Below are 15,456 nucleotides of genomic sequence, written 5' to 3'. Positions count from 1 at the left end.
GGGTTTTTTCTTCTTTTTTTTTTGTTTAGGTGTTGGCTTCAAAAATTAATAATGGTGGTGGACCGTATTACCTTTTTTTCTTAATGAGCCTTCAGATCTCAAGACCGGCTTCGCTTCTAACTTATTCTGAAGTGTCTTCTTTAGACCATCTCCAGTAGAGCAACTCATACTCATAACTAAACTAATTATACAATTAATACTAAACTAACTAAAGCAACCTATAAACTACATTTAAAAAAAAATTACCCTTTTACTAGAAAAACTTATAAAGATTGCTTAATCATTAAAATAATAAATTTTTAAATTACAAATTTCAACTTAAACTACAAAACAAACATCTACAATGTAAAGGATACAAAATTCAATCAAGGTTGCAAATTTTGAGTACTACTATTGAGACTGATAAACCATCAACAAGAAGAAAGAGAGACAGATCCCCATGGTCATTATATGAATGAGCAAACTCTATTATCATGTAAAACCGTCGTTTCAAAACAAGAATCCAAAAATACAAAAAAGGCTATGATTCATTCATGATGGAAAGAAAGACATCGGTGATATGAAAGTAGAAGCTACATGAGTGAGTTCTTTGCTAATTACCTTTCTATACAGCCCACTTTACGATAATACACCAAAGGCCTTTGTCTCTATAGTAGCTGTAGAGCCTTTCAACAAAAAGATCCAAATCAGCAATTGGTTGAACATTTAAACTCTGTCCATTAAGAAGACCCGACGGGCTCTCACTACCAGGACTTGGTATTCCTCCGTAGTTAGATAGCTCAATCTCGTGGGACTCATTATGAAGTAATCCGGTTGTCAAAGACGATGATGATTCACCACGTTGCCATTTAAAAATTTGGACCCTTTTGCCCAGTGCTCATCATTTGTAACAAGAATCCAACAACAAATCCTGCATCAAACATTTGAAAAAACATAAACTATCTAGAATGCAAATCACTAATGACGGATGCGGAACTTGTGGCATAACCTGCTACAAACATGTTTCTATAACTGGTTCCCACCATGATAGATACAACCAAGAACCCCCTATACTTTGCTTGACACTCAAATGACTAACAGTATCATATGGATAGTAATATATACTCAATCAAGGTTCACGCAACCTTGTCAAAAATCTACCTTGATAAAACTCAATTCCCTTGAATTGACTCAGTTATAAACAAGAAGAAGAAGCATGAAAAAAAACAGTGAATTGCTTCCCAATAGAACAAGGGTTTGTCTAATTTCAAAAGCGACTTAATCAGGAGCGAGTCTTGACAAAACCCATCATAGGCTAACAGGATGATCAACTCCACTAAACCCACGATCAACAGAACTTTCCCCTTGAATTTTTCCAAAGCAACATCATTCCCATCAATGTCCTGCCTCCAAAATACATCTCAATTTTTTTAGATTTTGTAGAATGGAGGTTTTGACTTCAAAGAGTTTTTTGTGCTAAGAAAGGTTTGCGATTCTGGTGAGATCACTATATACAAATTCTGGTGAGAAACCCTAACATTTCAAAGCCTCAGGAGAAGACGAACCTTGTGTGCGCGACTCGCTCGCCGGTGGACTCCGCCGTCCCTTTAAGGCAATCAGACTCACCATCCGCCGTCGTTATCACACCATCCGCCGATGGTTCCGTCGCCGCAGTGAAGCAACCGTAATGACGATGAGACTGAGCTGGAAGGTGATGATAGTTGCAGGGAATCGCATGTTCTATCGCCGTTTGTAACGAGAGAGACGCGAGAGAGACGCGAGAGAGAGTCGGGAAGAATAAAAGAAGAAATAGGAAAAAAAGAAAATATTTTACGCGTCCACCAATGGGCATACGCCACGTCGCGTTTCTCATAGGGTTGCTCGCTTGTTTTCGAAAGCAACGATACTCTGTTTATTGGACCTGTTTACTGGACTTGGAAATGAGTTTTTTATTGGGAAATTGGGGCCCAATAATGAGAGCAACTCTAATAGGAATACTCACTATTGAAGATGCTCTTACGAATTACGATCCACAACTTACCCCGTATAAAAGATTATTTTACGAATTTGGTCAGCAGTTCGAACTATAATAATCATGTGACACGGCTAATCATACTGAATTTCACTCTAGATTGACGTTAAACCTTAGTTGGTTCCTCTATTATATAAGTTAACTAGGATTCTAAACACAAAATGTTATTTTTTCTTGGTCTTTGTTTTATTTCATGTGCAAACTCAATCTGTAAAATTTATTTATTTTTGGCCAAATTGTGCATATAAGAGCAAAAATGTACTATTGCATAAGTCAATTTAAAGTCGTGGAAACATTATTAAAGAAAAAAATTCGTGTATATAAGAGCAAAAAAGTAGTATAGTAGTCAACATCAAACCAGAAATAAATAAATGAACAAAACAACAGCCGTCCATTAATTAACGCGCACACAAAACTGTTCATAAGTCAAGAAGACACATATCATCGTTTTCTCGGTGAATGGTTTTCACTTTAGAAAATTGAACTAAAGTGGACTTTCTAGGTAATAGAGACAAATCGGCTCCCTTTGCGCAACGTAATTATATTGTGTCGTCTTCTAAAGCACAGCAAGACAAAGACATAGTACTACATATGCTTACTATTGTAGTCTTAAAAGCTTATCTACTCACTGGTCTCCTTAATTATCTACTTACTAGTCTTCTTAAATAAGATAATAGAATCACCGTTAGATAATATTCACCATATTGATCAACTATCTCTATATGAAACTTGAGTACTCGCATCATTTTGCTAGTCAAATGGTTACAAAGCATCATTTTCAGTCTATTCTCTATCTAATTTTGTTTCCCTATACCAGCTTGTTTATCTTTGGCATTCACCGTAATTTAATTCCTACTATATTTACATGAATATTTCAATACACATAAAAAATAAATAAATGTGTGGCACTAGTGAAATGACGTGGTATATAGGGCATTCCCCCTAAATAGATGGAATATATGTCGTATAACAACAAAAACTACAAATGGGTTTATGATTTGGACATACGATATTAGTTTACGGAAATTACGCAATATTTCAAATTATTACAAGTGATCACAAGTAACTTAACCACATAACAACATTTCACGACTCTTAGTCTCTCTCTCTCTCTATATAAAGTTTCTCAATCGAAGTACTTCATAAACCATCTTTCACTTTCTTTCATATATCTATAAAAAATCTATATCAAGATTTCAATGGATCCCCATTTAGTTCTCGCTGCCGCCTCCAACGCATTCCGGTGGCCGTCAAGTCGCCGAAAGATTTATCTCTGTCGCAGGGCCGTCTCTACCCCATGGCAGAGTAGGCAAATGCCATGGGTCCATCCCAAATATTAAAAAAATTCTTTAAGCAAAAGGGTCCAATTTTTTCAAAAAAAAAATTTATTAAAAGTTTTTAGGTTTTTTAAAAATTTGACAGAGATCCCATATTTGTTTAAGACGGGGCTGCTCCGTCGGCGTAAGCCACAAGTTGTTCGTCTCGGCGGTAAAAACAGTACACCACGTGGTAGGTTCTCGCTTAAGAGGGTGGTGACCAGGATGAGACTCAATTGGCTGAAGCTGTACTACGTGAGGCTCGTGAAGAATATCAAAGCGTATTATAGCACTGTAGTGAAGGAGTTTGAGGACGCCGGAGCCACCACCATCCAGCAGCGCCAGCGCAGGACGGTGGAAACGGCTGCTTTTGCCGCTCCTGGTCTCGGCTTATCTTTCCGTCCCATGTCGTGCCACGAACAACCTCGTTTGTTTCTTGTATAGCTAAATATTTACCTTGAGTTTTTACCTTCACGAGTCTTTTGGAGCTTTTATTCTAAACTTTTTTAAAATTTCTTGTTTAAAACTATTAGGAAAAAAAAAAAAATTTGAGCATAACAGTTCTGCAAGAATAATGTCAAAAACTATAGTATAAAACAGTTTGAACGAAACAGGATATTAAAGTTAAATGGAACTCTGAAGTTTGAATAGTATGATCATGGGAGAAAATAAACTTGGTCGAAAGATTCTTGTCGGCTAAAAGATATTGCTTTTCATTTTATTTTTCTTTGTTTTGACTTACATGATATATCACTTATACAGCCATGCAGGTACTTGTGTGGTGGGAATGTTTTCTATTCACAGCTAACGTCAACGAAAATCTATTTGTAACTCAAAATTTATATAGAATTGATTCCAGTAATATATATATATTAGTGATTGATCCGCACATACCTGCCGAGTTTTTTTAAATTATTTTTTTCATATGTGTTTCTTAGAATAATACTTGTTTAATTTTATATTTTTGTAATTGTATTATTATTGTACGTTCTTATTTAGTTTAGTAGTAATTTTAAAAAAAATGTTTTTAGTGATAGTATTGGATTAGTTAGTAAGGAATACCCACAAAATTGTAATGGGCCTGTATATTTTCAATTTTAGTTGGGCCGTAGATAATATCCCTTCTTTGATTTGTGAATGATTAATTGTAGTAATAAAAAACAAACAGAAAAGAAACGAAAGGACATAAAAAAAATTGGCTCTTCTTCTCCGCTCCTCTTCGACCGAAATTCACAACGAAACAAATACGATTCCAGCTGAATCTAAATCGGTATTCTGGATTTTAATAAAACCCAGATACTTCATCAATATCTTTTTGTGGTTAGAGAATTGATTCTCTAAACGGGTAAGTTTAAAGTTGGAACAGTCTTTTCAATTTTGTTTACCAATTGAATTTGTTGTTTGCGTTGAAACCTTAGATTTTATCAATCATTTAAATAGATTTTTGGTGTTGGATTTGAAACCTGGATTTTGTTGTTTGCAGATTTTAGTTTTCTTTTTTTTGTTCTAGGAAAGTGGCTCTCTAAACAGTGCTCTTTATATTTCATCAATCAGGTCAACGATTTCTCTAAGAGAAACTCAGATCTACCGTTACAATCACTGCTTTTTGATGTTCTTCAAAATTGATTGAACTGGTAAGTAAATGGTTTGATCTATTTCTCTATTTAAACCAAAAGTTTAATTTGTTATTTGTTTCGTAAACTAGTTGATGTCTTTTGTTTGAATATAGCCTTAACGTGGAATTTGTCCCATGTAAATCCGGTATGAGACTTTTGATCCTTTAAATATTAGTCTGCTTCATATTCAGTTATCAAAATCTTATGAAATTACATTGTTTACTTGTCAATTCTTCTTCTAAAATCTGTGTTTTTTTTACCTTGTTAGGATATAAAACTGTTGAGGACTACGATTAAACCAAAGATAAGTATTGAAATCAATGTTAAGTTTAAACAGTTATTGGTTTTTAAGTTTACAAAACACTAATACGAATTTGTTTTGTGGTAGGCTGATTCTGAATTTTGGTTATGATGACTACACTTAGAAACTGGCAGTTGAGTAAAGAATACATCAGCACTTGATATTTGTAAGTTCTTCAAGTTCTATAGTCATCTCTAATTTTTGGCGTTTAAATCTTGTCTAAACTTTTTAATTGTTTGTGATTAAGAATGAAAAATTAAAGACAATACTTTTATTTGAGATTTTTTCAAAATTATTTACAAAGGAAGCAAATATTGTTTTATAGACAAAATTACTGTAATAAGTTTAATTTCTTATTTGTTTTGTAAACTAATTGATGTCTTTTGTTTGAATATAGCCTTAACGTGAAATTTGATGACTACACTTACAAACTGGCAGTCGAGTAAAGAATAAATCATCACTTGATACTTGTAAGTTCATCAAGTTCCATATTCATCTCCAATTTTTGGCGTTTAAATATTGTCTAATTTTTTTATTTTTTTATGATTAACAAAGAATAATCGAAACTCACCGTAAATTCCTGAATTTTCGACTTCTCACTTATCGTTTTAAATGTGGGTGCTATTGATTTCCTCAGGATATTAAACAGTTGAGGAACACAATATCAAATATAAGAAACGGATTCAATTTTCCGTTAATACTATTCCGGTTTTAATTTATATAACTAAACTCTGATTAAATTTTGTTTTAATCTTTAGGATGATCCTGTATTTCCAAGAAGATGATTAACAGCACAATTTGGAAGTGAATCAATGAAGAAGACATCTATACTATTAATTGGTAAGTTTTCCAAGCTTCATAATTGACTGGTTTGTCATATCTTTAAAATTCTCTCAGTTTTGTGATTGTTTATGATAAAAGTAAGTAATCTATATGCAAGATTTCAAAAAAAAAATTATAAAAAAATAAGCTTTGAATAGTGTGGAAAAAATGAAGTTAAACCCACTGAAGATTCAGTTGGTTTACTTCAAACAAAAAAAACCACACTATCAAACCACATAATATCTATACTTAAAAGATAAAATCCTTGGTCATTGACGTCAGGTCCTTAACATAAGCTTTCACTGTTATTCCTTCTCAAAAACATTTCTCTGTAACTGGCACCATACTCTTCTACACCATTCTCGATTCCTTTCATCCACTGTAACAATCCTTATAAAATACCAGAAGTAGTAATAGGTTATATATTGAAAATACGTAGAAACATCAAATTATTTTATTACTAAAAATACAGAAAATATGATAGAAAAAATCATACCTTTATGAAAGATTTCTAAGCGAGTTATTTCAAATTCCGAAACACTTCTTTGAATACAACATTCATTGTTTGCTTCGGAGGGTTTCCATCTTTATCCACTATCAAAATTTTCAATCCCTTTTTTGAGGTCACTCTTGAAACTGCAACATATAGCTGACCATGTGAAAAACATGGTCTAGGCAAATAGAGACCAACATAATTCTAAAGACTGTTCCTGACTTTTGTTAATAGTCATTGCAAAAGCAACAACTAAAGGTAACTGTCTTCGACGCATTTTGAAAGGCAGTTTAGTGTCTGAAGGAGTGAGCAATATCCTTGAAATTAATACTTTGTCTCCAACTCTGTCTCCTGTAATCACAATAGCTTCTAGAACAAACTCAGCCATTTGTGTGATCTGCAACCTTGTACCATTCATTAGCCCTCCCCTTGGATATAGATTTCTTAACAACATAACTGGACAACCAACCTTCAATCTTATTCGATGATTATGTACTCCAGAGACCTTTAGACTATTTAAAAAATCAGGTGTAAGCACTGGATTGTTCTCATAACGTTTGTCAGCTGGATCTATAGAATCTGAACTTAGGTATGTTCTTTCCTCACCTATAGACATATAAACACGGGTCAGCATTAATGGCAATCTTTTCACCAGCCTCTTCAATCGCTTCTTTGATAGATGGTAGACACATCTTTTTGGAAGTAGCTGATTGTGCTGTAGCATCTTCATTAGAATCATCTTTCCTTTTTGAGGAAGGTGTAGTAACATTTGTCCCAATCTCATTACTATTGGTCAAATCATCACGGTCCTACAAAATCACGTGTTATTGATTATTGAAATGAACCAATTAGTAGTTCAAAATTTTGGAATAACACACATACATGGACATCAGTAGAGATAACATCCTTAGGATCAACAGCTACCTCAGAATCTTCAATGTTGTCAACATCTGTAGAATTATCACCCATCTCTACGTAGGAGAGCTTGTAAGTCGCTTTACCGTCTATGATGTTGGAGGTTTCTACAGAAGCAAGAAATAGGAAAGTCTTTCCTACCAAGGCTTGTAAAGCTGGTGGAACCATCGTTGGATCTTTAATCTGTAAATTTAATTGAAAGTTATGATAAAACAGCCTCTATATTTGTTTACAATAATTTGATTATCAGATCTTAAACCTCATCGTATTGTCCTCCTAACACATCGATGGAAGTTTGGTTGACCACCTTGATAGCATTGTTGTCAAGGAAAATACACTTTGTCTCACCAGTGTTATCCATAACATCTAGGACCAGTTTGTACCTTATATACATAATGCCCAAATAACGAAATGTTTCATTATACACAGTCACAATGCATCAAATAGGTAAAACTAAATAACTTTTAGTGAAACCAGTTACCTGCAGTTCACCTTTGATACATCCTGATTGCAAGTCTTGCACTCAAACAAAGTCTTCTCGTTTTTGTTCATGATATCATTCTCCTTTTTTGGTATAATAAAGCATGTTTGTTTACACTTTACACAGGTAAAGTAATACCAGCCATACTCCATATCGATATGATAGATATGGCAAACTATCTTAAACTTTTCTTCCTATAAAATAATTAAAGAGAATAAGTAAAATGTGTAATATTTAGTTTTAGGACATGAATAGTTACCATTGTAGATTCAAGTAGATCTGAAATAGTGCTTCGAGGGAATTGGTTGATGTAATCTTCCTTGTCATTTTGTTGCTTCCCACTATTGCAGTTTCTTTCCCCGATAGTTACTTTCAAATCATCATTTGGCAACCTAAGAATTTTATTGTAAAACAATTGTAATGTTAAATATATTTAAACAAAACATTGCAGAGCCATTCAAATTTTTAGTTTAGAAAAATACCCTCCAGCAAAACCTTGAACAGGAGAGTAGTTTGGGTTGATTAGCATCAAGGAAATATCAAATGCATTTGAAACTGTTCATTGGCCTACATAATTTGAAATCGGGTCAATCCAAATAGGAACCTTGATACTTCACATATAACACGAAACAGATTGACAAAACTTACCATTGTATGTATTAATTTTTGCACAATGCATCAAGCATATGACGTTTGAATCATTTGCATTGACATGCTGTCCAAATATTGTCAGCAAACTTCCCCGAGAAGGTGCATGTCAATCGCTGATCTCTGCATTTTAAATTTTTAAAGAGCAATGTTTAGTGTTTATTACTCGCAAGGAAACCAAAATTAATGAAAACTGTATTTTCTACCTTGTATCTCTTAGCTCAACCTCTAATCTCTTTTTCGGTTTGTCATTGACTTCTGACATCGTAATGTCACCAATAGAAACCACCTGACCAAGAACATCTATAGTAGAAAATATGTAGCATATTCTCATATTAAAAATATTGATCCACGTATCTATATTTATAAATTTTAACCCAACAATATAATAGATGTACCTATTAGAATGTGTTCATTCAAACCATCTTCTGCAAGTATGTTCTCATATGAAGCTAAATCCAGATAAAAGTCATTGCACAGATCAGGACAACGGGTTATGACGGTTGAGTTCATGATGGTCATCTTGTATGGATGTTTGGTAGCATGAAACTTTCCAGATGCTCTTGTCAGTTGGAAATTCTGAATAATTCTCCACTCTCCGAAGACGATCAGCCTTTGGAATTTGTTCAATTGCTGCTTCTTTACCGTTGCATGAATTAAAGTACCCTAATAATGAAACAGTCACGTTATTTTAGAACATATAATGATTGATTTATCGTAGACTTTGACGGAAAAATAAACTTACTTCGATATCAGCCAATATCATCTCTATAGTCTCTCCAGTGTATGTTTTACATTGCTTCCACGAATGAACGATCTTGACTCTAATTTTCCATGTTGTTTTGAAGGCCTTAAGATCAGAGAGATTTGTGAAAGCATCATTGGCGGCCATCTCTTTTTAAAAGGTGATTATCTGACTTATTATTCTAGGTCTGAGGTGTTTGATCGTTTATGTCGTCTACGCTTGTTTATATAGGAATTTGACTTGTGAATTGTTTGGATTGTGCAAAGTGTAGAATATTCTGTGAATAAATTAAAGATTGTCAGTTAATAATTTAAGTTAGATTGATATGATTAAGGATGTTTTTTATGGGATTAGATTAATTAACGTTTTTGTTTGATATCATTGATATTACGTTTGGTAAGTTTTTAAAATCTGTATTGTTTGGATTCCCAAAATTTTTGCAGATCATTTTGCGAAGAGATATAGAATTATTTACTTATAGCAAATGGTAAGTTATTTAAAATGGTTTACCAATCGAATCCTTGTTTTGTTGGAGATTATACGATTTTTCAAATGATATGATTTGTTTTCCATATAAACTTGTTTTGATTTGGTGAGTGTTTCCAGATTACAGAATCCGTAATCTTTGGGAATTATTTACTACCTTGTGTCTCGGAGCTCAACCTTTAATTGTTTTTGAAATGGTAAGTTTTTCTACTCTAAAATCCCGAATTTGTTGGAGAGTAAATGATAACATTGAAGAATGTTGGTGCTTAGATTTTTAATGCAAGCTGTTTGATCTTTTTATTTACCTTATATTATTGGGAGAACCAGTTTGTTTGGACACATAGTTAGCTTATGAAAGATCCGAATAAGTTAATAGGCAAACATAAAGATCCGCGTGTTTTTCAATTAAAGATTACTTCTTTGCCCTCAATTGTTTTTTTCTTTCTTCTGTCCCTTTTTATTTGGTAGGGGCATTTCATGTTATGTTTGGTTTATTGTTTTTTTTATTCCTTAGTGTGCTTCCCAATTAATAGTATAGATGCACACAATTTTAGATTTAAAATTTTCTTTAACGTGAAATTCACCTTTTCCCTTCTTTCACCATCTCACCATTTTGTAAGTAAAATGACTACTTATATTTTGTGTTCAAAATTAGATTACTTACCAGTCTTACCTAACTGATGATGAGTAGTATGAGACTCAAGTGTCTGAAATCATCTTTTGTTGGGGTGGACTACTGAGACATATATTATTTGTTTTCAATCTTTTCTCTTCTTCATCATCAGGTTCACTTATTTTATAAGTCATTGGGTTCACAAAATTTCTATATATCATTGGGTATATAAGCCCCAAAACAAATATCATACTTTTTAGCCTAGCCCAGGTACTAAACTCGACTCAAATAGCCCTCTGAAGAGGGTATTGGGCTAATGATGCTTGTTGCACTTTGCATCACATGTATATATATCCTTTACTCGAACTAAACCAGACTAAACCAAACCGGAATAATAATACAATGTGAGGGGAGGATGCGTGTGTGAGGAGGCTGATTGCGTGAAGGAGAGGAAAAGGCAGCGCAACAATTCCACGTGGTTAAGTCATGGCTGACCTAATCCTTTTGCTTCTTACGCAAATCAAATCGCATTCCATTACTCGATTGTTATTTAGGGACCATTCGTTCTTGTTCTTGTATTTATACGTTTTTAAACCGAAACTAACAAATTTGATTCCTAAAAATATCTGAATGCTGCATATAAAACCAAAAAAACAATATGTCTTTCTAACCAACTAAAATTGAAATATGTACATTCTTCTTCCGCCGTCGACATAAAATTCCACGTTACTTGTAATTAAAAATATCATACGTTAGACTAACTAACGCACGTGCTATAGAATGTAACATGCTTTGATGGAATCGTTGACCTTCTCAACAACCGTAACACAAGATTCACGGCTGTAACTCGGTTTAAGCTTCGTGAACTGCCTCAAGACACGTGATCCCCACAAGTCATGGAGGTGATGCTGGGGAATGGACACGTGAGACGAGCGTGACAGCCATTTCTTTTTTCTTCTAATTTTTATGGCCGCCAAATTAGACGCGTGTCATGTTCAGTTTTGCCGACTTGTCGCCACGTGGCGACTTTTCTTGCTTTGATTTTTTTTTTTTTTTCTTGCTAGTGAAACGCGTCGGTGTGTCCTTATCAACACTCCCTTCTTCTAAAAGTTTAATTCATCTTCTAGAGTTTTGGCCTTTTGGGAATAAAATTAGACGAAAAAAAGATCCACATTGTTTATAAAAATTACTCCGTATTTAGACCAAGTGATCCGAATCAATCAATGCATTGGAAATTGTCACTGTTGCCCCTAGCTTAATCTCATTATTAACCTGTCCACCTTTCTTTCTTTTTTTGTTTGACTGTTAGTTTTGATATTAAAGAAGATCTGAGTTGTAATAAATACTAGAAGAGAATGCGTCTTCTATTTGAAGGAATTGATTTCACTATAGTTTTAGAATTGATTTCACTATAGGATATAATTAAATAATGAAGAAAGTTGTTTTCTCAACACTCGTCATTATTTACCAACACTGTAAATGGATCAAGTTGATGCTGATGATGCATATGGGATGACTCATCTGCCGCTGACACTATACTATAACGTCTATCTTCATTTTCAACAAAACAAATGAGCAGTTTTTTATTTTTATTTTAAAGTCCAAGAAGATAAGAAGATTATATATATATATATATTATATAAGTTTTATTAATATAATAAAAATGGCGGGGTCATGTATTGGCGTGAAGCTAAAGAAAGCATATGAGAATAATATGATTACCAATAATAACTCATTATAAATAGGAACAAAAATAATATCCCCGTATATAAATCCGACTGGTGCAAAAAAATGAATGTGAATATTTTCGAGGATAATGCCGTTTATGCAATTAGATTTGATCAAATTATAGATAGTTACGATGAAACTTGTACTTTACTACTAATCTTTTAGTTGCTAGACGAGTTAGGCTTACAGAAAAAAAAAAAGAAAAAAGATCATCTTTACAATGTCTTTTATCAGCACACAATAGCCATTTTATTTTAGTGAACTCACTCTACTTCATAAAAATATTATGGATCTGATTAGTAACATATCCAAATATGTACAGAAAAGCTGTAAGTGAAAGCTCTAAATTTTTACAAAATAATATAAAATTGTAAAAAAAATTTGAACATGAAAATGGTACAAAAAAAAGTTAAGAATAAAGTATTTAGTAAAGCTTTTGTAATTGGTAAAAAAATCAAAATGTACATTTTGTACTACTTTATTTTTGGTTACCAATCACACCTCATCCTGTTTATAAGTTTTGAGTATTTTATAGGCAAATTGAAGTTGGGATCATATCGATGTCATCTGATTGGATTCCCATTAATCAAGTTTTTTTTAGCGTGTCATCAATTTAATTAAAATTATTATCGCAAAGTCTATTTAATCACAACGAATCAGGGATTAAACTAATAATATCCGTAGCATTATTCTAATTCGTGTTTTGGATTTGGACGACAAGTTTCATATGATCAAAATGTAAACACAAAATCGGAAGATCATTTCATTTTCATAGATCTTTGATTCGGGGATGCATCACTAACAAATATTCTATCTTAAACATCTCTCTCATAATGGATAACGAGCTCTCTAGACTGTAGTCACTGTAATAATAAACTCCACTTGGTTAATAATAGTAGTAAGTAATGAGACCGGATTAAGCGTAAAAGGGTATTTGCGTAATAGTATAACTTCGGTTTAAGCTTTGGTCGGCCGAACTTAAAACAGACGAATAAGAACAGAGCAAGAGAGAGAGAGAGAGACACTCACTGGTTTCTTCTAAATTCTTCTAATTAACGAAACAAAAAAAAAAAAAAAAAGAAAAATCAAATACAGATATTATTATAATTTCTTCCTTAAAGCAAAGCGTCCAAGTCTCTTCTTCTTCTTCTTCTTCTCCTTCCTCGCACACCCTCCCTTCCCCTCTTGTCTCCATTAGACCCTTTCCTTCAACTTTTCATATTCAATAACTCGTATAAATTGTACATACCTTTCTTCTCTTCTTCCTCCAAATCTAAGTTATTTTTTTTCTTCCTAGAGGTCCGTATACATCTGGGTTTCGTGTTAGAACTCGTGGGTATTGAGTGAATCTGTTTGTTTCAATATAAAAGAGGTGACTTTTTTTTTTTTTTTAATTTTCCCCCGGGAAAAATTGACGATTTTGAGGAGCTAATTCCGTTCGTTTATTCTTTTGATTTCTGAGACAAACTTTAAAAAAAAAAAAAAAAAAAAAAAAAGAAAAAACTGAAACTTAGGATTGTAAAGCAGAAACAACGAGCTCCAATGGTGGTGGCGACGACTATAGCACTATACGCTAGCCCACCAAGCAGCGTTTGTTCCACGCCACATCAGATCTCATCATGTGATCTCGATCTGACTTCCAGGAGTTCGTCTTCATCATCTCCTTCTTCCATGGCCTCCTCCTCCTCCTCTCCTCAGAAGCCAATCGTCGTCGGAGGTCTCTCTTCTCTTTTCTCCGGCAAATCTTCGTCTTCCTCTTCCTCTTACTCAACCGGAGTTGATGAGTTCTCTTCACTACGTGATGATTTGAAAGATCTGAGCTTGAGCAGCTCCTTTTGTTATTCCCCTGCGAAATTTGTGAATTCTTCTTGTCTTAGACGAGATCACCACCAGAGCCCTATCTCTGTTTTTCATGGTCCTGTCTCGTCTAGTTGTAGCCCTCCGATGAGAACGTCTCGTGATCGGAATCTCGATGGCTCGTTTCGTGTTGGAGCTAGTAGTCGATTGTTTAACGGATTCGTGAAGAAAGCTCTTGGATCGTGTGTTGATTACGAATTGGGATCTTCGGATTCTGTTCTCGTTGATGAGCTTACGTTTCCCATGGNCTCTTACTCGACCGGAGTTGATGAGTTCTCTTCACTACGTGATGATTTGAAAGATCTGAGCTTGAGCAGCTCCTTTTGTTATTCCCCTGCGAAATTTGTGAATTCTTCTTGTCTTAGACGAGATCACCACCAGAGCCCTATCTCTGTTTTTCATGGTCCTGTCTCGTCTAGTTGTAGCCCTCCGATGAGAACGTCTCGTGATCGGAATCTCGATGGCTCGTTTCGTGTTGGAGCTAGTAGTCGATTGTTTAACGGATTCGTGAAGAAAGCTCTTGGGTCGTGTGTTGATTACGAATTGGGATCTTCGGATTCTGTTCTCGTTGATGAGCTTACGTTTCCTATGGAGGATGGTTTTGGGGTTGACACGAGAAAGCCATATGCTAGGGATTTGCTAAGACGTGCTCAATTAAGACATGAGATCTTCAAGGATGAATCTGTTATCAAAGCGTTTTATGAAGCAGAGAAAGCTCATAGAGGACAGGTAGAAAAAAAAAAAAAACAGTCTCATTTTTATGAAAGTTTCAGTTTTTGTATGCTTTTTTTTGGTGACTGAAACTTTTTGTTTGATGTGTGTGTGTAATCAGATGAGAGCTAGTGGTGATCCTTACCTTCAACATTGCGTTGAGACTGCTATGTTGTTGGCTAAAATCGGAGCTAACTCAACTGTTGTTGTTGCTGGCCTTCTCCATGATACTATGGATGATTCGTTCATGAGCTATGATTATATTCTTAGAAACTTTGGAGCAGGAGTTGCTGATTTGGTCGAAGGGGTAAGGAACATGGACATTTATTGATTGAGATTCTTGGTTTTGAAATCCGTGTGTGTTAGCTAATTGAGTTCAATGTCTTGTGTTTTGTATAGGTTTCAAAGCTTAGCCAATTGAGTAAACTGGCTAGAGAGAACAATACAGCGTGTAAAACCGTTGAAGCAGATCGATTGCACACAATGTTTCTTGCAATGGCAGATGCAAGAGCTGTTCTTATAAAACTGGCTGATCGATTACACAACATGAAGACGCTTTACGCTTTGTCCCCAGTGAAGCAGCAGAGGTTTGCTAAAGAGACGCTGGAAATATTCGCACCTTTGGCTAATCGTTTGGGAATCTCTACATGGAAAGTTCAGCTTGAGAATCTGTGTTTCAAGCATCTTCACCCAGACCAGCATAATGAGATGTC

General features: G+C 34.4%; 1 protein-coding gene and 2 long non-coding RNA genes across 4 annotated transcripts in view; 2 read left to right on the top strand and 1 right to left on the bottom strand.

Annotated features, from left to right (window-relative positions):
• On the bottom strand, positions 425-1,796 carry LOC104778862. Its single transcript, XR_766455.1, has 2 exons — positions 1,545-1,796; positions 425-1,382 (listed from the first exon to the last, which is right to left on the bottom strand). It is a non-coding gene; the product is annotated as an uncharacterized LOC104778862 (long non-coding RNA).
• Positions 4,458-10,250, top strand: LOC104778856. The gene is made up of 9 exons (XR_766454.2): positions 4,458-4,672; positions 4,882-4,961; positions 5,057-5,088; positions 5,212-5,410; positions 5,642-5,714; positions 6,003-6,084; positions 9,452-9,508; positions 9,792-9,835; positions 9,955-10,250. It is a non-coding gene; the product is annotated as an uncharacterized LOC104778856 (long non-coding RNA).
• Positions 13,287-15,456, top strand: part of LOC104778842 (probable GTP diphosphokinase RSH2, chloroplastic) — a 3,926-nt gene continuing 1,756 nt past the window's right edge. The window contains exons 1-3 of one of the 2 annotated variants that reach the window (XM_010503267.2): positions 13,287-13,988; positions 14,334-14,761; positions 14,865-15,050. In XM_010503267.2, coding sequence (XP_010501569.1) covers positions 13,718-13,988; positions 14,334-14,761; positions 14,865-15,050 — 885 coding nt within the window. In that variant the 5' untranslated portion in view covers positions 13,287-13,717. Of the gene's footprint in view, positions 14,172-14,333; positions 14,762-14,864; positions 15,051-15,456 lie in introns of both variants that reach the window. The other variant, XM_010503274.2, reaches the window with a different exon arrangement.

Source organism: Camelina sativa, chromosome 1 (genome assembly GCF_000633955.1).
Source record: "Camelina sativa cultivar DH55 chromosome 1, Cs, whole genome shotgun sequence".
Lineage (NCBI taxonomy): Eukaryota > Viridiplantae > Streptophyta > Magnoliopsida > Brassicales > Brassicaceae > Camelina > Camelina sativa.
Note: the sequence above shows the minus strand (reverse complement) of the source record. Positions and strands in the feature narration are given on the sequence as shown.